The sequence below is a fragment of the Urocitellus parryii genome, chromosome 10, assembly GCF_045843805.1.
Source record: "Urocitellus parryii isolate mUroPar1 chromosome 10, mUroPar1.hap1, whole genome shotgun sequence".
NCBI classification, from domain to species: domain Eukaryota; kingdom Metazoa; phylum Chordata; class Mammalia; order Rodentia; family Sciuridae; genus Urocitellus; species Urocitellus parryii.
This window is the reverse complement of record NC_135540.1, coordinates 20,344,690-20,369,471: the sequence shown is the minus strand read 5'-3', so window position 1 is coordinate 20,369,471 and position 24,782 is coordinate 20,344,690. Positions and strand designations below refer to the sequence as shown.

General features: G+C 41.6%; 1 protein-coding gene and 1 pseudogene across 3 annotated transcripts in view; one reads left to right on the top strand and one right to left on the bottom strand.

The window, feature by feature from the left end:
- Nucleotides 1-24,782, bottom strand: part of Smad1 (SMAD family member 1) — a 76,067-nt gene that overhangs the window by 24,206 nt on the left and 27,079 nt on the right. For all 3 annotated transcript variants that reach the window (XM_026392716.2, XM_026392717.2, XM_026392718.2), the window contains one exon: nt 19,064-19,645. In XM_026392716.2, coding sequence (XP_026248501.1) covers nt 19,064-19,463 — 400 coding nt within the window. In that variant the 5' untranslated portion in view covers nt 19,464-19,645. The remainder of the gene's footprint in view (nt 1-19,063; nt 19,646-24,782) is intronic.
- On the top strand, nt 22,517-24,310 carry LOC113185535 (heat shock cognate 71 kDa protein pseudogene; annotated as a pseudogene).

Genomic DNA, 24,782 nt, shown 5'->3' with positions numbered 1-24,782 from the left:
ATTTTTAAAAGGGTTTTTCCATTACATCTTCTAAATAGTAATTATATATACAAAGGTTATTGATATTTTCATGTTACTTTTATAGTCTACTATATGACTGGATTATCTTGCTGAGTTACTTTTATAGAGATGTTCAGTGCATAGATCGTTGTCAACTGACAAAGGGACAGCTTAATTTTTTTCCTTTCCATTGTTTTCTCTTGTCTAATTGCATTGACTAATCGTGTCAGCAGAATGTTAAAAAGCAGCCAAGGGAGCAAAAACTTTCCTGACTTATCTTGACCTTGGTGGGATGCTGAAGTGTTTCCTCCTCAAAAAAGATGCTGACTTTAGGATGGAGGTGTATCTACCCATTCCTAAAGTTGAGTGTTTTTAATTAGGAATGACTGTTGAATTTTGGCCAAAGGCTTTTTTAGCATTTCTGCCACACTCGTATTTTTCTTCTTTGACGTACTAATACAGTCCCTGCACTCCTGGCATAACAGCTGCTTGGTCATGAGATACTATTTTCCTAATATTAGAGTCTGACCACAATAGTTTATTTAGGATTTTTACATAAATATGAATAAGTGACGCTGGTCTGCGTTCCTGTGTGCTACCTCTACTGGGTGCTGGTGTCGACATGATGTCTGCTGCATCAGTGTCTGTAAGCTCTGAAGCAGTGTGTTTCCGGACAGTCTCCCCATACTCAGTTGGCTGCCTCTGTGAGGCCATCTGGGCTTGGTGCTTTTCTGTGGACTAGTTCCTAGATAACTTTCGGTATTCCTCTATGAAAATAAATTTGTTTTAGCTATCTCTACTAAGATAAGTTTTAATATTTTTTTTCTAAAAAACTTATAATTTCTTCTTGGTTTCCCAATTTATTTGCATGAAAATATGAAACAAAATCTTAAAGTTTTTTTTCCTTCTATATAAATAACTGTTCCCCACTTGTTTCTTATTTTTATTGGTTAAATTATCTGTTCCCTGGTATATTGTTGTTTCTTTTTTAAAGCAGGGTTTGGATTTGATCTGTCCCCCCTCCCCAATCTGTACCTCAATTTTGTGTTTTGTTTTGTTTTGTTAATCTCATCATCCCTGAACTTGCTTCGATTTACTTTGACGTTCCTGTCCTGCCTTTCTGATTAGGAATGCAAAACTCATTTTTACTCTTTCACTTCTACTAATAGAGGTTATGAATTTTCCTTTCATCATTTATTTAAATGTATCCCACTGACACCAATCTATAGGTTTTTGCAGAAATAACAATTTTTTGTTTATATCTTCTCATTCACCTACAAGTCATTAAATGGAAAAGTTTTTAAAATTCTCAGGTGGGGGATGGAGATATAGCTCAGTGAGAGAGCACCTGCCTAGCATGCATGAAGCTCTGGGCTCAATCCCCTGCACCAAGAAAACATAAAACCCCAGGTAGAGTAGCTACGTACTTTTACAATAGCACTGTAATAAGAATGTTGGTTTTATTATTTCTACTTTATGGAACTTGACATTTTGTGAGCTACAATATAATACATTGTCTGAATTTTGTATTTCCCCAAATGCTTATTTGAGGATATTTATTTTGAAGCACTTCACAAATTCAAGCCATGGACCTGAAGGAAATCACATCTGATAAAGGACTTGTGTGTCCTGAATACATAAGAACCCCCAAAAGTTATTCATAAAGACTAAAAATCCAATTTAAAATTAGGCAATCAATTTCAACAATCTCTTCACTAATGAAGATGTACCTTCAAAATAAGCTTAGAGAAATAAGCCAGACTCGGTACCAATAATCTGTGATTTCACTATGTGAACAGGCAAATTCACGAAGGCAGAAAGTAGAGCAGAGGTTATCAGAGGACAGGGATAATGGGAAGGGGGGAGAATTGTTTTATGATATGGAGTTTTCACTGGGAATGAAAAAAAATGCTGGATTTGGGTAGCAGGAATGGTTATGTAATATTGTGAATGCATTTAATGCCACCAAGGTTTATACTTGCAAAGTATATACTTAGCTATATCCCCAGCCCCCATACCTAGATATGGTTAAGATGATAAGTATTTTATGTTTATCTTATCATGCTAACATTTACTTTTTAAATCAAAAGTGCTGGCATGGGTGTTGAACAAAAGGAATCCTAATACACTGCTGGTGGGAATATTAAGTGGTTGTCAGACAATATTTTGGCAGTTTCTTAATAAACATGAAATTTCTATATGACCCACAATCTCATACCTAGATTTTTTTTTTTTTTTGTGGTGCTGGGAATTGAACCCAGGGCCTTGTACATGCAAGACAAACACTCTACCAACTGAGCTATATCCCCAGCCCCCATACTAGATGTTTTATGCACGTAAAATCAAAACATTCCACACAAAGACGTGTATGTTTTATTTGTAATAGTCAAAAACTAGGAACAAACCAAGTGTCCATCAATGGCTCAATAACTAAACAAATCACAGTTTATCCATACATTGGGATACTGTTCACCAATAAGAAGGGATGAAACATTGCTTCACATGACAACATGTATAAATGTCAATTATGTTGAAACAAGGCAGACAGAAAAGGGGTATCTGCTATATATTCCATGCATACAAAATCTAGCATAGGCAATTCTGTATAGTAACAGAAAGTGGTCATGCCAGAGAAGAGGATGGGCGCCCAGCAGGGCGTTACAGGCAATGCCTATGTTCACGCTCTTGTGCCGATGTCTGCATGGGTTCTTAGGTCAAACATAATCAAACTGTATGTTCTAAAATACGTACAGTTTGTTCTACACCAATTCTGTTTCTCAAGAAAGGTATTCAAAAAATAAATGTGAAGAAGCGATTTTATATTGTCCTATGCCAATTTTTTAAAAAGCTAAAATTTTGCTACTGTCCACTCCTTTTCTACCCCCATCTTTAAGATCTGAGAATCGTTACTCTGAGCTCTCGACACTACGACATTCCCAACTAAATCAGTTTTATTCTCCTGTCTCTATCACTATCCCATAGACATAGCATTATACTGAAAATCAACTGAAGACACTGAAGTAAAGAGCTATGGAGTGGTGGTAACAGTTCAGACACAGACTGTCTTGTAATACGAGACACCAAGTTCAAAAGCCAAGTGCGAGGCAAAAAAATAAATGGATACCCTACACACTCTTTGCAAAGGACTTTTCTATCAAATCTCTCTGAAGTTCAAAGAGTGGCAATCAGCACTTGAAATCCACTCTATAATCATTCGCAGAATCTTCTGCAACATTTTCCCACCGTTTCTTAACATTTTTCAGGGCGGTAAACCTCAGCGACAGGGGAAAGTGAATTCATCTAGAGTCCAAGCAGCTCCGTTGGAATAGTGAAATTTTGCTTTAGCTTACTAATTCATATACATAGGTTCTACTCCTTAAAAGTCATCAAATGTAAAGTAACACCTTAAATAACTAACAACAAACTGGCACTGGAACTCCAGGAAAATGTGCATGTTACTTTTATTCTGAGTGCCCAGTGTGGCACGTGGGGCTGGGTGGGTGCTAGCACTCTGGTTTGAATGTGATTGTCTATTCACCAAGTGTGACATAAGATTCTAACAAAGTTATAAATTTCTCAGAAAAAGATAAAATATAAAACTACCCTAGAAACAAGGATGTTCAGGGGATAACTAAGTCCCACAAGGGTCACATTGATGTTGCTACCACAGTAATTATCTACGAGTACAAAACACACTGAGCACAGGGCACCATGCTGCAGACTGGAGTGCTGAGAGAGGCAACTTCCTCCCCTGAGGCCACACAAAAAGGGTCAAAGCCAGGCTTCAGGGGAAGGCAATGGGTGCTCTTCAACGGAGTCTCCAGGAGACTTAGGGGACCAAGAACAGGACCTGTCTTTGGGATCTCAGCATTGTTGCGTTCTTTGTGGTCTGTTCAAGAATGGATGATTAGAATAAATTCCAGAATGTTTCTGGACAAATTAAAGTTAAGGTCACTCATTTTGCAGGGAAAAAAGTCCAGCCTAGTTTAATGAGTTCCATTATGACAAGTGCCTATCTCCCTGATGCTGCATGATACAGCAAGCATAGAAATCTGATTTGTGTCATTTGAAGACATTTTATAAGTAGGATGTTTGCCGGGGGCAGTCCCAATTTGTACCTATTATCTGGCTTCATTGGTAATAGGGGATCCCTGTCAATACCAAAAGTGCCTAACCTGGACAATAAACAATATGGTCATCTTAAATACAAGCAATAATGGATGAGATTCAGGAAAGAAATGGATCTGGAAGAGCTGCCGGCCTAGGAAGAAGTATTAGAGTGTTGGAGAAGGGCACCTGGGCGCTAGGCAGGCTGGGCTACCAGGCCAGGCACCTCTTCCTGGTGAAATCCTGAAGGGCGGGCGATGCTGCGGCTCTCCTGGGCAACCCCTTTCCCCCACACTGCTCCTTTCATTTTGGCAATGTATCTGTTTTCTGTTGTGGGGAAAGAAGAAACACCCAGACTATCCACGTTGAAGCACTCTTGTTGTGCAGCTCTCAGTTCCTGGGCGAGAGATTAACCAACCTACAGAATCAGGATTGCCAAATTAGGCCCGACTTGGGCAGAACTAGGGAAGCAGCGAGGTGCTCATGCTATCTCTTTCTGCATCTCAGGCTACTCCTATCTTATGGGAAACGGACATAGGAAGGTAATGACTTTCCTGGGAACCATTTTCAGCTTCTTAGGGCACTATCATCGTAGTGCGATGAGATCCCACCTGGTACCTCCAGGAATGGGGCTTCCCTTTTAGGAAAGGCTGGTTAATTTGAATTTCAAGAATCTCCTCTAAAAAAACAATGTGGTGTTGAAACACCTTTCTTCTTAAGTCATTTAAAATCTGATTATGTGTATACAGGTCCTATATTCTAACCCTGGTAAATCCTGACCTGGTCTCACTAGTTCCCTCTCAAGTGTATTGTGAAAAAGGTGCCCAGTGTCCCCCCTCCCTCACCCCCCCACCCCCACCCCCACTGGCCTGAAAATCCGTCTAGGAGGGGGCTGCTGGTTTCACTCCTTTCCCGGCCCTCTCAGGAGGGAGGTCAGATTTCTGCCCGTTCTCAGTGACGTAACTGCTTTTTAAACTGTGCATCTCTTTTGGTTAAAAAACAGAATCCCCTTTTCCAGTCAACAAACTAAGAACTTAGGAAGCGGAAGTTTGGGGAGACCTTTGTGATCTGCCGTGGACTCCGCTCTTCCGCGTTGCCAAGGGACGTGGGAAAGGAATGAAGAGGACCAGCTGAACTCTAAGGAGGGGCTGGATGCTGGAGAGCCCGCCTGACTCTGGATCCCAGCCTGGTCAAGATGTAAGCACGGCTGGAGATTCGGTCACCACGTGGAAACTAGGTAGTCCAGTCGTCTAGTTTAGTCTAAATCTGACAAATGCCCCCCTGGGCTGGGACCCACCAACTGCTTTGGAGGAGCAGCCCCACCCCTGTTCTCATTGACACACCAGAGTTGCCAGGAGGCGGCGGCCAGGCCTTGCCTGTGTTTGTTCTCAGACACATGATGGCAAACAGGCTACCTGCCACCCGGCAGTACACGAATGTTCCCTGGCTCCACAGGGTTAGAGAAGACATGTAGCTGTGAACTGACTCACCTGGGTTCTAGTCCTGCCAGGACAATAACTACCTTTGTGACTCTGAGCAAGTCACCCAACTTCTGTGGGTTTCAATTTCCTCATGCAGAAAGAACAAGGGGCTTGCTCCCAGGGCCTTCCCGTGTTAAACTCCACATGTCTTCTGCTCAAGAGAACATTGCCTTGTGTACACCTAGAGCTCCACTGGGTCCAGAGCTCGGTCCCAGATGGCATTTTTGGATACTTTGGTGAGGTCACCTGAGAGCAAAAAGGTGGCCCCCGGGGTTAACGGAAGAATGGTTTGAGAGCCAGTCCAGCAGCAGCAATCCTCACACAAAGGGGGCAGGGAGCTGTCAAAGTGGCTGTGCCCAATGCACTGTCCTCCTTAGACAGAAGTCCCAACAGTGTGTGCTCTGTGGTCTGTAGACAGAAAAGTTTCCCACAGGAAGTGGTGGAGAGCATAAGGCCACTTAAAAGCTAACAGTATTCTCATTATGAAATAAAATTCCTCACCTCAAAATCCCCTTTGGAGATTCTGAAGAAATGAAGAAACTGAAGAAATGATCCATAGCACCTTAATCAAGTTTTCATGAAAATATAGAATAGCCTGAATCCCTGCATGGTGGCACTTGATTTTTTTTTTTTTTTTTTGCTTCTTGGTGGTAAGCTGATGGCAGGCTGGGTTTGACAAAAGGTTTGCTGAGCACTACAGTTACTATAAAAACCTGAAGGGTAGACACTGCCCCTGCCTCCAGGAAGTTCCCACAGGAATAAATTTAGAATAAATTCCAGAATCCTTAGGATGGTCATCTGCATTTTACAGCTGAGGAGGGGCTCAGCCTAGTCAGTCTTGCAACTTAGGACACACTGCTGCTGACTAGAGGCCAGGATCTGAATACAGGTCTACTACGGGTCAGCACCAGACCACACTAAGTATTACAAAACTGAAGAGACAATGAAAGTCATTTTTAAAATCCTCTTTCCATTCTTCTGTGTGGTTCTTTTGGGGAAACATGTTTTTAAAAGAAAGGCAGTTTTGCCTAAAGATGGCAAAACTGTAGTGTTTACCTTCTAGGAATCCACTAATGACTCCTAAGTAAGAATATGTCAATGAAAACAGGTATGCAAATGATTAAATAGAGAGTTAAAATAAAGCTTAAAATAAAATAAAAATTAAATGTACTTTAAAAAGGCCCAATCTTAACTCCTGAGAACTCAACTTTGTAGCTATGTCATGCCCATGATTCTTTTTAGTGTGCCACCCATCTATGAGAACTTGAGCCTACAATACGTGCACAAGACTTATGACCCAGCTGAGGTTCCTGCTGCAACCTACGTTCTGGGGGAGCATCACACTCTTCCCCCACCTACCCCTGGCCTTCTGCAGTTTCCTTTGCTAGTTGCGCTTCTGCACTTTGCTCACCTAAGTCTCAGCTCGGACATCTTTTCTTTTGTATTGCTCTTCCTGGTCTTACTCTCCACCAGCAACAGAAACCAATTCCTCTTTGTGCCCCACTCAGGCTTAACAGATTTCCATCTTAGGACCTGCAACATTTCAATGCTAATTTGACTACCTCATCTTGTAGATCATAATGCCCTTGATGGTAGAACTGGTTTTCTTTCTTTTGATTCATCCAGTATCTGACATATAATAGGTCCTTAATAAGTATTTTTTCAATTAATATGTTAGTGAATGATGTTACTGTTACTGGCATGTGTATTGTCAGCTGGTTAATACAGAATAGACCTCTGACTCCCTGCATTTGAATTAATAAATTTGCAAGATACTTCTTTTTTTTTTTTTTGGTACTGGGGATTGAACCCAGGGGCATGCAACCACTGAGCCACATCCTCAGCCTATTTTGTATTTTTTTAAATTTAGAGACAGGGTCTGAGTTGCTTAGTGCCTTGCTGTTACTGAGGTTGGCTTTGAACTCCCAATCCTTCTGCCTCAGCCTCTGGAGTCACTGGGTTTACAGGTGTGAGCCACTGCGCTCTGAAGATACTTCGTTTAAAAGGTGGACTCATTACAGATATGATAAATCAGAACCAGCCTGGGTGAAGGAAGATGAGGAGCTACTGTGTGTACCGGCACCAGAGGCTCAGGTTTCCTGCCCTATCCATGGCTCTAACTCTTGCATAATGAGAACTTCCATTTTCTCACTTTACACTAAGACTCCAGGATGTCAACCGTGATTCCTGGACACCACACTGATTTAAATTGGAGGATATGGGAGCAGGGTGTGCTGACACACATCTGTACTGGAGAGGCTAAGGAAAGAAGGTTACAAGTTTGAAGTCAACCTGGGCAACTTTTTATCTCAAAATAAAAAAGGTTGGGAATGTAGCTCAGAGACAGAGAGCCCCTGGGTTCACTCTCCAGTACTTCCAACAACAAAAAAAATCAGAATGATGTGGAAAAGTCTGGCACAGCTTTGCATGAAGCTGACAGAAGATTTTGTAGTGTCCAGTTTTACCCTGGTCACCCAGTACAGCATCATGGAAGAAGAACTGGCTCTGGATCCAGAGAGCTCAGATTCTGGATTTTTAGACAGCACAAGTTCTTGCCTAGTTTCCACACAGAGATAAGGAAAGCGTCCCTGGGACCTGCACCTTGGGGATCAGGAGGACTGCTCACAGCAGTCTCTCAAAGCCAACTCCCTCTCAGCCTCTGCTCTTCCTGCCCTCACCCCAGCATCCTTTCCCTTAGCTTCCACAGAACAGGTGCTAGGTTATCAATGACTGCGGAAGTTCTTTAGAGGTTAAAACAACAACAACAACAACAACAAAAAAAAACTTCTGGGTATAAATAAAAAAATAAAAAAGAGGGGATGGGGGTGGGGTGGGAATTTCTTCATAGGGAATGAGGCATACAACAGAGAGTGGGTTTTAGTTTCAGATTTCCAAACTGGGAAATCTGCTCAATTATGTACTGACCAATTAACGGGGGCAATTTACAATGGTAAGCACTCAGTAAGGGCTAATTACTACCTCACTTTTATTACTAAAATGGGAATAACAGTATTTGTCCCAGACTTTCTTTTAACATTTACATGGTGCTTATCTATGCCAAGTGTGGTATCAAGCTGTACCAAGGCTAACATATTTAATCCTCATACCAACTCTGCTCCTAGGCACGTTACCTCTGTGGAAATCGAGGTACAGTGAGATGAAGTAACTTGCCCAAGAATATATTATCCAACAACCAGTGGAGACAGGATCCGCTGTGGGCACCCTGGCCCCACATCCCACAGCACCACGGTGGGTGTGAACATAGGCACAGGTTGGCTGGAAGGAAGTTCTGAGCCTTGGTAAGCACTAGTGAAGAACTGTCCGGGCCACACAAAGCAGTTGGCCTGGCTGCCTAATCACCCATTGATATGTAAATGACAATCCCCAGGCGTCACACCAGGCAGCTTTGCTTAATTTGTAATTGCAGCTGAATTAATTATATTCAGCTCATTCTGAGCTCAAATTTGATTCTGTTAAATATGTTCTGTGGATGAGAGACACTTATTACCTGATGATGACCGACCGGCCAACAGGAAATAAAGACAAATAAAGTTCCGTAAACATCTGACATACAGGTATGGCTGCTCTCAATTTACCATCATCAACCCAGGGCGGCACGTACAGCAGATCATACCCTGTACCAGGGCGGACTTCAGAGGCCGGTCCCCTTCAGTAATGAGAGAAAACTGAGGGGGGAAACCACTTCTTTGGAGAAGCAGGCCAATGTGGTGGTTAAGCAGCATGGATTTTGGCGTCAGACTTTGATTTGAACTCTGGCTCTCCAGTTTTAAGCCATGTGACTATTTCCACCAACTCTGCAGTTCAGCTGCCTTGTTGGTACCAACTTCCTACAGTTGTGGTCAGGATTCAATGGCACTGTGAGTGAAATGGCAGCACAGTGTCACCACACGTGAGCACATAAACAGCTGGGCTAACTGCCCTCCACTATGTTTATTGCAATGGCTGCCATTAATTTTCTGACATTTGCTTAGTGGAGACTTGCTCACTCACGTTACAATTTCGTTCTTATTCTAAGGAAGATATACAGAGAGGTATATTTCTTGTCCTGTTTCAGGCACAGCATGTTTCCAGAGTGCATTAAGTACTTGGGGCCTATTTAACTGTGTGGTCCTCACCACAACCCTGGAAAGGGACACAAGATCACTCTCCCACTTCATGGGTCAGCAAACAAAAGCCCAAAGAGGACGAGTGACTGGCTCAAGGTTACAGTCACCAAGTGCCAAAACTGAACCAAGGCCTTTTAATCCTCCTTTCTCTCCTTTCATATTTTGACCCTACTACTAAAAGGAAATCAATATCTACTTTAACTGGCCTCATCTATCCCGCATTTCTTCAAGAACTCCACTCCACATTAGTAGAGGGCAATCAGCCCTCGTCCTTGTCAACAGGGTTCTTGGATTCCTGTCCCAGCCACCACCAGTGACCTACTCTGTCCTTAATTATTCTGCTGATGGAACCATCTCAGATTTGGCCAGGGACCACTCCTTCGAGCTGGCCCCAGAGACTGTAAGACAGGCTCCCATCAGCTGTCTCTTAAATCCCTCACTTTAAATTCAGCTGTTCTTTTCCCTATTTCAAAGCAATTGGGTTTATATTTCAAAAGCATTTATCCACAACCATTTCCTAACCTGACTACTTTACTTAAACATCTGTCCAGTATACCACCATCCACTGGGGAAACTTTCCAGGTGTTCACAGAAAGAACATCACTGACTACTACAAAGCTGGCTGTCTACAGATAAGACCTGTTTCGGTCTTACGGTGTTTCAAGAAGGCACTAGTACACAGGGCCCCCACACGTGCACACACACAGGTATCAATTACGTAACTGAAACAGGACGTATGCATGTGTGTGTGTGTATATATGAGATATATATATATATATGTATATATATATATATATATATATAGAGAGAGAGAGAGAGAGAGAGAGAGAGAGAGAACAGGACATATTGTTGATACAGAAATGAAGAAAAGACTATACAAGGGCAGTTTCACTGTTATTTTTATATACATATTTTTTATATATTTTATATAAACATATATGCATGTACATTTAATTTTAATTTATAAGAAAAGTCTTACTCTTCTTTTGCCTTATTCCAAGCGCAGATTCCATACAGGTGAGCAGATAATAAAGTAGCGAAGGTGTTGTGTGACTACAGGCACCAGGCTGCCACCTCCTAGCACATGGGTGGGTTCTTGTGAGAGTGAACTAAGAAATGCAGTATCTCCTGCAAAGTTGTCCTAGCTTGAGGCAGGGGTGCAGCAGAAAATAAACCTGAGCTGCCATCAAGTCTGCTCAGATTCCAGAGCATGGAAGTACCATTTAAAGGACTGGGGGAAAACTGCCAGTCCTTCATTGGCCTAAATCTTTTAATTTAAACCAGAGAATGCAATTCCAGACTCTCTTTTATTGGAGGAAGTTATGGTTACTTCTGGCTCATAGCAGTTGGATGACCTCAGAACTGCCCTGGAGTTTTGCAGTCAGGCTTCAGGGCTAAAGGTCACAGGAGGGCGAAGAAGACTGGGAGGGATGAATGGGCAAGCAGCAAGGTTTTTCAGCCCACCTCCCATACAAGAGGAAGAGCTTCTAAACAAGGACTCCAGTCCAGGCCGAGCGCAGGGGAAGCGAGCCTGTGGTTTTTCAAACTAGTCAACACCATGATCTAACAACTGTACTAATCCCTGGCTAGGCTGGCAAATCTACAGAACTGGGGATTCTTCAAACCCACTTTGATTTGTCACATAGTGCTCATGGGATCTGTCCCCCAGCTATGCTTTTTAAAATGAATATCCTCTTTTTACTTCCCTTTTTCTTCCCCAAACAAACCTCATTTTCCCCAAAATCTGGGCAAAGGACTGCTGATTTGGCTAACTGATGATTATTAGTAATGATTCTCTGAGTCTTTGAACAGAAAAATGGGAAGGTGGTAGGCCATACATTTGGGGGGGAAAAAAAGTCTTTTCTGAGCCTTTTGAAACCCAGTACACCAAGAAGGCTGAAAGTAAAACCAATATAAGCAGTCTGAGATCATTACATAAGAAAACACCCCATTTATTTCTTTCCCTTTTGCAAGTGTCCACCAAGGTCACAGGGCACTCCTCACATGAGGTAAGTTACCTGTGACTCCTTTTCCTCCTCTCATCACACATAAAACCTCCCCAAACCTGCAAATAAGTCACTGTTTGAGGACAATCCACATGTGAGATTAATAAGCCAAAACCCATTATCCACAAAGTCTCAAATTATTTTGCCCAAACCCAATCTTGGATGCATTAGCATGATGATGATGGTGGTGGTGATTATTGTTATTATGGTACTGGGGGTTGAACCCGGTAGTGCTCCACCACTGAGCTATACCCCAGCCCTCATTTTCAGACAGTGTCTTGTTAAGTTGCCTAGGCTGGTCTTGAATTTGTGATCCTCTGGCTTCAGCCTCCTGATTACCTGGGATTACAGGAGGGTGTCACAGCCCCCAGCCAAGTTACTTATTTTAAAAAAACCCAAAAAATTATTTTCACACAATTGCAATCAGTATACACACTACTTCTTTCATTTATTACAAAAAATATTTTTCTATAATTTTCAAAATTGCTTTTTCTTCAGCCATATTTTTATCTTTAATAGCTGCCAGCTGGATGGTGCATTCAGCCCTATGAACACCTATGAACAAAATATCTGAGACTATTAACTTAAAAGGGTTTGTTCTGGCTCGTGGGTTTCTTCTGGAGCTACTGTCCATGACTGGTAGGCCCTTCAGGCCTGTGTGACAGCAGCACACCAGGGTGGGGGTGCGTGGCACAACAGGGCCCTCACCTTAGAAGCAGGGGTCAGAGTGAGCGAGGAGCGGGCTGTCCCAGAAGCCCCTTCAAGGGCACAGAAAGGAAACGACCCAAATGACCTGAAGAGGTCCTACTAGGCGCCATCTTTTAAAGGCTCCAGCACCTCCCCAAAACAGCAACATGGGGACCACATCTTTAACTCGCAGGCCTGAAGGTGCCAGTCAGCATCCAAAGCATAGAACACAGTACAAACACAGTTATTTTTTTCAAAAGTTTTCGATCAGCAGCTGATGTGGAGAGCCAATTGCACACAGGAGTCTATGTGTATCCCAGTAACTGCTGTAGAGCCCAAATGTGGTCATTTTCCTTGGTCAACCTTTTCATTTTCACTTGTTTTCCTTGGTATACTTTATTATTAACACCTAGCACGCATGAGGCCCTGAGTTCAATCCTCAGCACCACAAAATACATACGTACATACATATATACACAAACAACTTCCTACTTCCTATTTCTATCTATAAACTGATTTAAACTTATCACAGCAAAATATATACATGTAGGCTGGAACACACAAACCCAGCCGTGTTATTAGACGAGGGAGTATTGTTGGTGTTCTTGGGCTTATAAATTGGACACACCCTTTGTCCACCTCTGTTACTCAATTTTGCACACTGCTGGAGTTACAGACCAGGCTTCTTTAAGCAGGCACAGTTCCGGAGGAGTCATCTATGTGGTATAAATGTCTGAATAAAGGGAAATTTAGATGTATGTAAACACACGCTTCATTTTAATTTTTATAGTTATTGCTGCTAATTAATCCCAAATTTTCAAAATACTTTTAATGAACACATTGCTACCTGGCTTACAATATCAACAATCAGACTCCTGGCTGCCAGCACTCAGAGGAACTTCATGGAAAAGTCAACACTTTTCTCCCTACCCTCCAAATGTACAAGACTCTTGGGAGTTGAAATGCATTTGCCATCCTAACCTACCTAACCTCCTAGCTCGGCAACACAGGTCCTGCAGAGTGTTGGATTGTCTCCCCCGCAACCATGTGGCCAACTGGGAGCTGAGGCTCTGTGCCCTGCTCAGCACCAGGAGTGTATCCTACTGCACATCACTAGCAAAGGGAAATATCAAAATCCCCAATTAGAAGTCGTTTTGATGAATGTGTACTCTGCATCACCTTAAAGGTACAACACTGTCACAAGGAAAAGCCCAGGTGGCTGAGCTGTGAGCTGAACTAGCTGCCTTTTCATGGAACGTCGAAACTCGGCTCACCTTTACACCACAATATGAACAGTGCCACCCCACACAGAGAAGGTCTCTCTCAGCCCCAGGCTTCCTCAGTTTGCTCCTTTCAGCCACACCCACTTCCTTCTCTACCCTTGGCAACAACCAATCTGTTCTCCATTTCTATAATTTCAAGACTTTCTCTTCAAGATAAAATTTGCCAAGTCGTGAATTACAGGGTGACTTAAGTGTTCAAAATCAAAACCTGTATTCAGTCAGCAGGTGAGGAGGCTCCCGGGTGTATCATAATTTTAAACAGCCGGCAGCCTTCATGTTGAAAGAAAGGCGCCTGGAAACCAACTCCGGGGTATTACTGGAAAGATGGAAACCGAAATTGCAGAATGTGAAGCTCAGGCTTATACAGCCTTTAGAGTTGATAAAGTTCAAAGTACAAAAGACAATGGCCAAGAACCACATGGAAAACATTAAAAAAAAAAAAAAGACCAATGGTAGGAAATCTCCATTAAGGCACTTTAATAGCAGTAGATAGCAACAGGATGGCCTTCCATTACCAGCCAGATGACTGACCGAACCACCACTGGCATTTACTTTGGTAAAGAAAAAGAAAAACCTCCACTTAATTCAACCACTAATAAGCAGCCTTGGTCCCTAAGGCTAGTAAAACTCCAAGCACAGAGCCACCTGCCACACCATAGCAGGGTCAGTCTTCATTCACTCCTGGAACTTTCTGTTTCCTCTAAGTATCCACACATATGCAGAAAACAAAATGCCTAACATTTTCTACTTCCCAAAAATGCATTTGTCAGTGATGGTCAAAGCGGCACCTTCCAACCACTTCTCATGCTCTGCCACTGTTACTAACAGCAATGAATCCCAGCCTCTGCAAAATGTTTCCATAACTCAGTTTTTCCCCATGACTATTTTTATGCTATTTTATTTGAAATAAAATAAATGGCATAGGTTGAGGAAAAACTATAGGAGCTTAAATCAACAGAATTATTTTTGGTCAAAAAAACTGAGGGCAAAAGATACCCAAAAGAACAATGACAAAACTTGAGTTTCAGCCAAATAAAAAAAGCAAGTCTTTCTCCCCCACTTTCCTACTCACCTGAAGTTACCTTATAACATCAGCATGCTAATCTTAATGAACACTAACAGAAGGAAAAATCTAGAAAAACAAGTCAATTTTATATTTGTCTCAAAACATGCAAAATTCAAAATGCTGCATGGCCAAATCACTAGTATCTCTTTTCAGTATTGGACCACCTTGCCCAGACAGTTGGGCCTGTCGCCTGGCCTGGACACTTAGCCAGGAGACATCAGAATCACAGCACAACTGTCCTGCACTGTGGAATCTAAAAAAGTGAACTCATGGAGAGATAAAGTAGCAGAGGGTACCAGAGGCGCAGGAGGGGCCAGGTTCAGAACAGAGTTTCCCTTGGACAGGAAGAACGGTTCTGTGATCTCCCGCACAGCACAGTGACCTCAATTAATAATGTACGTTTCAAAGTTGCTAATGAAGTGGATTTTAAGCCTCACCACAAAAAAAAAAATGAGAATGATAGTAAGTGATGGATATGTTAATTAGGACTTGATTATTCCACAATGTATACATATGTGGAAACATCACAGTGTACCCTACAAACAAACAATTATTTACTGATTGAAAATTTTTGCATTTTTAACAAATTCTAAGGTGATGCTAATGCTACCAGTAAGCAGACCACAATTTGAAAATTTCTAATTGGGATTTTCTCAAGAGTTACTAAGAACTCTCTGGAAAACAACTCTGAGAGACTAAGTTAACTATCTTATGCTTGAACTGCTATACTGCTCTTCAAAATGCTTCATCTGAGATATTCAAGTAATTTCAGAGTGGAGCTGAGTAATTTGCAGTTTAGAATTCCAGACCCCCTTTTTCCTGTTTCACAAAAACAATACCTAGGTGTGCTTCAGGTGGCTCTACAGGGAGAAAATGCCTATTCAACTCTGGGAGGAAGGGGTGGACCTAACCACCAGCTATAGGGGTTGCTCCACAGCAGTCTTTGGAAAAAAGCCATCTGTTCCAAGTTTCACACCGGGGCCTCCACAATGACAAATAAGTAAAATCCTGGTATTTTTCACAAATTGAATAGATCTTAGCCTCAGCCTCAAAACTCTTCTAGAACTGTTCTGTGCATGGCTCCCAACACTTTAGGTAAAGAGAGGCTGAAATGACATCTGTGGAGTCTCAAAACACCTATTTTAGCCAGTTTCCCACCTCTTCCTTATCAAACCTTTTATTATAGTATGCAAATTACTAAGAGTAACAAAATCATTTCAGTATCAGCAATGAAATGATCAACGAAGGACAGTGGATGGTAAAACAATAGAGACAAACTGAAAACTCATCTCTGAAAAGATGGGACAAATGACCATACTGATAAGTTAGAAGCAGCGTTTTCATTTTACAGCAAAGATTCACTGAAGCCAATACCTCTGCCCTCAAGGGGCTTTAATCACTGTCTTGTAGAGAAGCCCAAGGATGACCACGGCAGAGAAGAGCACTAGGGGAAACCCAGGTTACTGTGACACAGGCATAATCTATCTGGCGGCAGAGAAGAAGGAATTAAGAGGCTGCCCCAAGAAACCGACATTCATTAAGCCCAGACGCCAAGGACAGAGTGAGCTGAGCAGAAAGGGAGGAGGAAGGCATAAAGGCAGAGGAAAAGAGCACCAGGTGTCCCCACAGAACACAGGGTACATACCAGAAAAGCAGGAAAGGAAGCTGGGAAGGGAGGCAGGACCCACCGTGCAGAGCTCCAGCAAGACTGATGGATCCTACCTGCATTTCAAAAGACTACTTTCCCTAGAACACAGGAAGCTGAAGGGTGACCAGCAGGAGGGAGGCCACCGCTTGTGGGGGTGGGGGCCACACCCAGTGTTTTCTAGTAGTGGGTCCGGGCTTCAGAATACTTTTCATCTCAAGTCACCTCTCCTTCCCCATGTCTGACACACAGGTTGCTTAATCTATGAGGGTCTCGGTTTCACTGTTTGTGCGTGATTAAAATCTTCCCTCTGTAACCCTGAAAGTCACCAATGACCCAAACATCTTATTTGTACATCTTACTTAGACCCTGCTTTTTGTTCTCCAAAATTCTTAGCTCCATTTTAATTCCTGACTAAAGAGGACTGTGTGCCTCTATGTTAATCTTTGTGATTTTAAAAAATTCTAGCATCTTATAACAAGCAGTAAAGAATGTCTAAATTCGAACTAATAGAATATGGCAAGGTTGTCTGAAAAAAAGCAGCTGCCTTCTTAGCACAGAACAACTATAACAATGTAACTTTTAAAGATATAATAAAAACAGTCATCTGGAAACACATCTATGAAAAGATGTGAAGAAAATTTTAAAAATATTATGTTCCAGAGCATGATTATGTCAATCCTCCTCAGATGATAGCAATGACATTTCAATAAATACCCAGAGGGTTCTTCATAGAATTAGACAAGGTAATCCTAAAATGTATTATCTAGAATCACAAAACATACTGTTGAATGAATATAACAAGTTGTTGCAAAAGGAAATGCTAATATTTTATAGCATTCTATATAATATTCTAAAGTATACAACACAACAGTATGTAATGTCATGGATTCATACATATATAATAACAGTACAAAATATGCACAGGAATGATAAACATCAAATTCAGAACAGTGGTCAGAGAAACAAAGACAAGGGTTTCAGTTGTGTGTAGTCTGTTATTAAACTGGGTGCTGAATACAAAGGAGTTTATAAATTATTCCCTAGTCTTTAAATACGTTTTGTATGACTTTTTTAAAAAAATATTTTTTGAACGACTTATTTGAAAACCATGTTATCATATGATTTGGCTCAGTAGTTCCCAAATACCAATCCTTTTGTCAGCAAGACCCAAAGTAATTGTTAAACAGATTACCAGGCTATCCCAGGGTCAGGATTTCTGGGAGGGGAAACCGATTCTAATGCACATCCACCTTTGGGAACCCTTCATTACCATTAGCTATTAATAGCCATTCCATCAACAAAACTGGCCCCAATCTGACAATGAGATTACTTAAATGCTTCAATATCAAATCTCTTTCGATTGACCCAACTGTCCAGAATATGGATTCTAACTTGAGGGCAAAACTATAATTTAAAAAGAGTCATGTGTCCATGGGAGACTGATTCCAGGACTCTCCTAGACTCCATGATCTGTGGATGCGCAAGTTCCTTATGTAAAATGGTGCAGGATTTAAGTATAACTTATACGTAGATCCTCCTCCACACTTTCAATCATCTTTGAATTACCTATAATACGTAAAACAACGTAAATGATATAGAGATAGTTGTTCTACTCTACCGTTTAGAGATAATGGGAATAATCTGTACGTGTTCAGTATAGATGTCATATTTTTCTGAGTATTTTCAATCCCCCGCTGGTTCTACATATGAATACAGAATCCACAGACGTGGAAAGTCAGTTGTGTATTCTTTACCTCCAAAAAGGTCATATGTGTAAAAACTAGGAGTATCTTATAATTGTATCAAATTATTTCACAGCATAATTCTTTTACATCCTCCACTAGGAGACGATGATAAGTGCTATTCTTAAAGACAAAGTAGTAAAAGTCACAATGGCCTCGTGATGGCTCGTGGACATATGGCAAGCAATAGAATGTTCTTTCCTGATTTTCTTCCCTTGCAATATATTTTTTCATAGCTAAATCTGCCCATACAAATGTACAGAACAAAGTGAAACAAGAAAACAAATTCAGAAATGCATTTACTAAAAATTAGAGGTACAGGTATTGCAATGACAATTTTCCCAGCCTGTTTCTAAGAAATAAAGCTAATTTAAGAGGTCTAAGCTGTTAAAATGTATGAAATACTTATGGGCTGCTACGGTTTGGATTTGGATTAAACTGCCAAAGACCACATGTTAAAGGCTTGTTCCCCAGAGTGGCATTGTGGTAGATGGTGGGACCTTTAAGCGGTCAGGCCTACTGGAGGTCTTCCAGTCATCAGGGGCATGCCCTTGAAGGGCAGAGAGGGACCCCAGCTCCTCTTACTCTTGAGATGAGCTTTGCTCTACCATGTACTCCACACCACGACGCGCTGCCATGCAACAGATCCACGTGACCATGGACTGAAACCTCCAAAACTGTGGCTCAAATAGATCTTTTCTCCTCACGAGTTGATTATCTCAGGTCTTCGTTCCAGTGTGAGAGAGCTAACTAACACATGGGCTCATGTTCTCTTTCTCTCTCTCTCCCTCACACACACACACACACAATTCCCCAAATACTTTGGAATTAAAACCAAAGACAGAAATTCTGTTGTTACAGAGAGCGTGAATCTGCTGCTTGGCAGAGAGCAATCAACACAGAGAGACTCACTCACCGGGGCTTTCTACTCGCTTATAGTGGTAGGGATTGATGCAGACTTCCTTCTGCTTGGAGCCAAAAGGGAACTCGCAGCATTCCAGGGGCTTCAGTTCATGGTGGCTCTGAAGATCAGGCCAGCGCCACACGCGGCAGTAAATGACGTGAGGCAGTCCCTTCCGGTGGGAGACCTGCAGCCTGCCGTCCAGAGAGCGGGGGATGGTGACACAGTTACTGGGCTGCCCGGGGCAGCTCAGGGCCTTCTCCAGCTCCTCCATGGCACCCTTCTTCTTCTTCAGTTTTTTCACCAGCGCATCAACAGCCTTCTCTGCCCATTTTTCTTCTTCGTCACCCTGCTTCCACCCGAGAAGTCTCTTCACAGCTGGACTTGTGAAGGAAAACAAACTTGTCACATTCATAATGACGGTGCGAGTTATATACTCCTCGGATGTGGTGAAATAAAGGGGTCTCCCAATGTAAAAGGGCAGCAAAAGAGATCACAGTTTATTTACATAGGATTCTCTGCAGCTTCTGAGTTTGCAGTCCTGACAAGTAGAAATCACTATTCTTGATGTTCTAGAACATAATCCAAAATCAGCACCTACAAAAGAAAAAAAAAGGGGGGGGGATGTTTAGAATCACACAATTTAATTACAATGTGACAGGTAACTATTTTAAGTATTGTTATGTACAGAAGGTCCCTGGCTTATAGTGGTTCAATTATACAAACTACTATGTGATGGGTTTACTGGGACCTAGCCCCATCCTAAGTCACGGAGCATCTGTATCAGTTTGCCAAGGACTGAACTGTGGTGCCCCAAAATTCACATATTAAAGCTCTAGGCCCTGGTGTGATTTTATCTGGACATGAGCCTTTAAGGAAGAATTTAAGGGCAAATCAGGTCATAATCCAATAGGACTTAATCCAATAGGACTGATTGTCTTAGAAGAGGAAGAAAGAGATCCCCAACACCTGTGCCCAAGAATGATGGAAAGACTGAAAGAACATGTGAGCAAACAGCAAGAAGGTAGCCATCTGCAAGCCAGGCAGAGAGCCCTCACCAGAAAACTATCCAGAACCTTGATCCTGGACTTTCCAGACTCCAGAATTGTGAGAAATAAACTTCTGTTGTTTAAACTGCCCAGTGTAAGGTACATCGTCCAGAGAGGAACAATATACAAGTATTTGTCCTTTTAACAATCCCTTGAGATAGGTAATACAATTACTGCCATTTTATGGCTGAGTAAACTGAGATAGTTTAGAACAGTAGTATGTCAATTCTTATGACGCATTGGGATAGAAACAAATAGCACCTTAGTGTAAATAAGTTCAAATTTTCAACTTATATTGTGATGTTTTTATCAAGATTCATTAATAACCTCTAAAAATATATTTTAAGATATACCTCCATCAGCAAAAACTAAAATCAATAGAAAACAGCAAAAAAATATTTGTCTTAATACCTCTGATTTATTTACTTATTTGTTTATTGATTAATTATACTAAAAGAGAAGGCAGTTACACTTCTGCTACATAAACTTAACCTTTTAGGCTATTTTTCGGTAAACAAACCTCTGTCTACGGGCAATAGGGCAAGCAAGGTAGGAAATCATTCCTTGCTTTAAAATTCTTTTCACTGACATGAAAAGAAGGAAACACATGCAGACACACTGTGCCAAAGTCTTTAGTCAAACTGTCTCATTAAACTTTCCATCTACTCTATTCCAGGTGAAAACAGAAAAGAAAGGTTAAGAGACTCAATTTGGCTAAGATGGAACAGCAGCTAATAACACATACCAACCTCCTCCCCAAAAATTACCACATCAGAAAACCAAAAGTCCAGCTTTTTAAAGGCATCAGAGAGCAACTAAGAAAAAAACAAAAATTCAAAAAAAAAGAAAGAATTAAAGAGTTAAGATCCTGGAGAGAAGGTATAAACAACGAAACAAGCTGAACACCTTCACTACTTTTCCTCTCCAGGCATTCTAGTAGGGAAGCAGGAAGCAGCTGTGAAGAAGCTAAAAAGGCTAAGCAAAGCCACACTAGCCCAGCAGTGCTGAAAAGATACCAAAAACCCGGAGATGAGCCCACCAAGAAAGAGGAGCCCTGGTGAACACTCTGCCTCCAGCAGTCTTCTGCAGGTGTAGGCTCAGTACAAAGCCAAAACTGGAAGGGAGCAGTCTTTACAGCACTGAAAGTCCAGATCATCCCCATCCCAGACTGGGTCAAGGTGATGGACACCACCCTCTTGCAGCCTGCCAAAAGAAATGCAATATACCCTCCCAAGGGAGAGAACATCATCTTTAGCCTCAATAAGGTTTATTCATAATGTAGAGGAGGCAGGACCAAATGATCCACTGAATCAGAATTGCTTTCTCATAGTTTATATTAGAAAGATGTCCAATATACTAAAGAAAACCAAAACAAAACAGATTAGAACTTGACCTAAGAGGTCAACAAATTCCAGATAATAAAATACAGGCTTAAAATATTAATAAATACTGACTGATATGCCAAGGAACTAGAAGACAAGAGCGAGGATTTTAACAGAGAACTGGAAATCATTAAAAATTCTAGAACTGAAAAATAACCAATGAAGACATTAAATAGACTTAACATAAGATTCTAGAACTCCAAGGATTTTCCAAAGTCCACAGCCGACTCTAGCCATAGATTCATGAAACAAAAAATACAAAAAAGTCCACAAGTTTCAATGTGTCATATCACAGTAAAATACCTAAAAATTTAAGAAAGAACTCTTTCAAAAGACATTTACATTTCAAATAAGGTTGACAGCTGTCATTTCAATGGAAACAAGACAACGAAATGACACCTTTAGCATGCCAAATATAAATAAGTAGTAGGTAACTTAGATTCTACATTTGGAGGAAAAAAATTAAAAATTATTGTGAAATCAAGGTAGTCTCCAACGAACAAATTCTGAGAAAACTGGCTTCTAGCAGACTGAATCTAGAAGAAAAAGAAATTCTTTGGGCAAAAGGAAAAAGAATACAGAGAGAAGGAAGGAACTACCAAAAAGAATGAGGAACTCCAGAAAGGTAAATAAAGGTAAGTCTAAAAGGAATACTGATTTTATAAAACAATAATATAAATATTTTCTGTCATTTAAAATATATGTAGAATTAAAATGCAAAAAAGCAAAAGAAACAAAAAAAGCAAAAAGGGGTAAGTTGTGTCCTAAGCTTCTTGGAGTCTCTAGGCCATGGTAAAGCATTGTTTATTACTGCCATTAAAAATTATATCAATTGAACGCAGTGGCACCTTTTGAGATTTGCGTGGTTTCTTCGCAAGTAGATTCTGGCCTACACATTTGGTACCACGTCTAAGGAACCTGCAGCCGGCTTTGATCTTGGCACCACCTATTTTTGTGTGGGTGTCTTCCAGCACAGAAAAGTGGAGATACTGTCAATCATCAGGGGAGCCAAACTACCCCAAGCTGTGTTGCCTTCACTGACCCAGGTTGTAATGAACCCCATCAATATGGTTTTTGATGCCAAATGTCTGGTAGGATGGAGATCTGACGATGCTGTTGTCCATTCTAATATGAAGCACTGGCCCTTTATGGTGGTGAATGATGTAGGCAGGCCCAAAGTCCAAGTAGAACACCAGGGAGAGAAAAAGAGTTTCTATCCAGAGTAGGTGTCTTCTGTGGTTCTGACAAAAGTGAAGGAAACTGCAGAGGCCTACTTTGGGAAGACTGTTACCAGTGCTGTGATCACAGTGCCAGCTCACTTCAATGACTCTCAGTGTCAGGCGTCCAAAGATGCTGGAACCGTCACCAGTCTAGTGTACTTAGGGTAATCAATGAGGTAATTGCCGCTGCTATTGCTCATGGTTTAGACAAAAAGGTTGGGGCTCTTTTTATTTAGAAGGTGATACTTTCCATGTGTCAATCCTCAAGATTGAGGATGGAATCCTTGAGGTCAAATCACAGCTGGAGACATACTTAGGTGGAGAAGACTTTGACAACCACATGGTCAATCATTTGAGTGCTGAGTTCAAGGGCAAGCATAAGAAGGACATCAGTAAGAACAAAAGAGCTGTCCAAAGTCTCCGTACAGCAAGTGAAAGAGCTAAGCACAGCCTCTCTTCCAGCACTGAGGCCAGTACTGAGATGGATTCTAAGAAGGAATCGGCTCTATACCTCCATTAACCGTGCTCAATTTGAAGAGTTGAATGCTGACCTGATCCGCGGCAACCCTTGGTCCCATAGAAAAAGGTCTTTGAGATGCTGAACTAGACAAGTCACAGATCCATGATACTGTACTGTGGGTGATTCTACTCGTATCCCTACGATTCAGAAGTTTCCACAAGATTTCTTCAGTGGAAAAGAAGTGAATAAGGGCATCCACCTTGATGAGGCTCTTGCTTATGGTGCAGCTGTCCAGGAAGCCATTTTACCTGGACATCACTCCTCTCTTTCCATTGACACTGCTGGTGGAGCTACGACTGTCTTCATCGAGTGTAACACCCCCCTTCCTACCAGGCAGACACGGACCTTCACGACCTGCCCTCAACACCAGGCTGGTGTGCTCATTCAGTCATGAAGGTGAGTGCGCCCGGACAAGGGATAACGACCTGCTTGGCAAGTTGAACTCACAGGCATACCTCCTGCACCCAGGATGCTCCTCTGATTGAAGTCACTTTTGACATTGATGCCAATGGCATCCCCAATGTCTCTGCCGTAGACAAGGGTACTCAAAAACAGAACAAGATTACCATCACTAACAACAAAGGCTGCTTGAGCAAGGAGGACATTGAGCACATGGTCCAGGAAGCTGCAAAGTACAAAGCTAAAGATGAAAAGCATAGGGACAAGGTGTCATCCAAGAATTCACTGGAGTCCTATGCATTCAACATGAAAGCAACTGTTGGAGATGAGCGACTTCAAGGCAAGATAAATGGTGAGGACAAACAGAAGATTCCTGACAAATGTAATGAGATCATCAACAGGCTGGATAAGAATCCGACTGCAGAGAAGGGAGAACTTGAACATCAGCAGAAAGAACTGGAGAAGGCCTGCGACCCCACCATTACCAAGCTGTACAGAGTACAGGAGGCAAGGCAGGAGGAATGCCAGAGGATTCCCTGGTGGTGCTCCCCCTGGGCTCACCGTGGAAGAGGTTGATTAAGTCAGCCCAAGTGCTGTACTTTGTTCCACAGTAAAACAGGGAAGGGCCCAAATTTGTAGCAAATGCTATGGCAGTTTTCAAATTGCTGCTATAGTAAATTAATGGGCATTCTCAATACTTGAATATGTCATATGTGTGTACTCGGGGAAAGGAAATAACATTAAACTTTATAAACACTGTATTGTAAGTGGAAAATGCAATGTCTTAAAAGTATTTAAATTTGGGGGAAAAAGTTACAAATTTGTGTCATAATACAGCAACAACTGAAAGAATAAGCTTAAAAGTACAAGCTAATAGTAGAAACAAAAATATGGAATTTTAAAAAATATTGTGATTGCTGAGTATGGTGGTGCAAACCTGTAATCCAGCATCTCCGGAGACTGAAGCAGGAGGATCAGAAATTTGAGGCCAGATTCAGCAATTTAACAAGGCCCTACCCTAAGCACCTTAGCGAGACCCTGTCTCAAAATAAAAAATAAAAAGGGCTGGGATACAACAGTGATACAACCACATCAATGTTTACAGCAGCTCAATTCACAATAGCTAAGCTATGGAACTAACCTAGGTGCCCTTCAATAGATAAA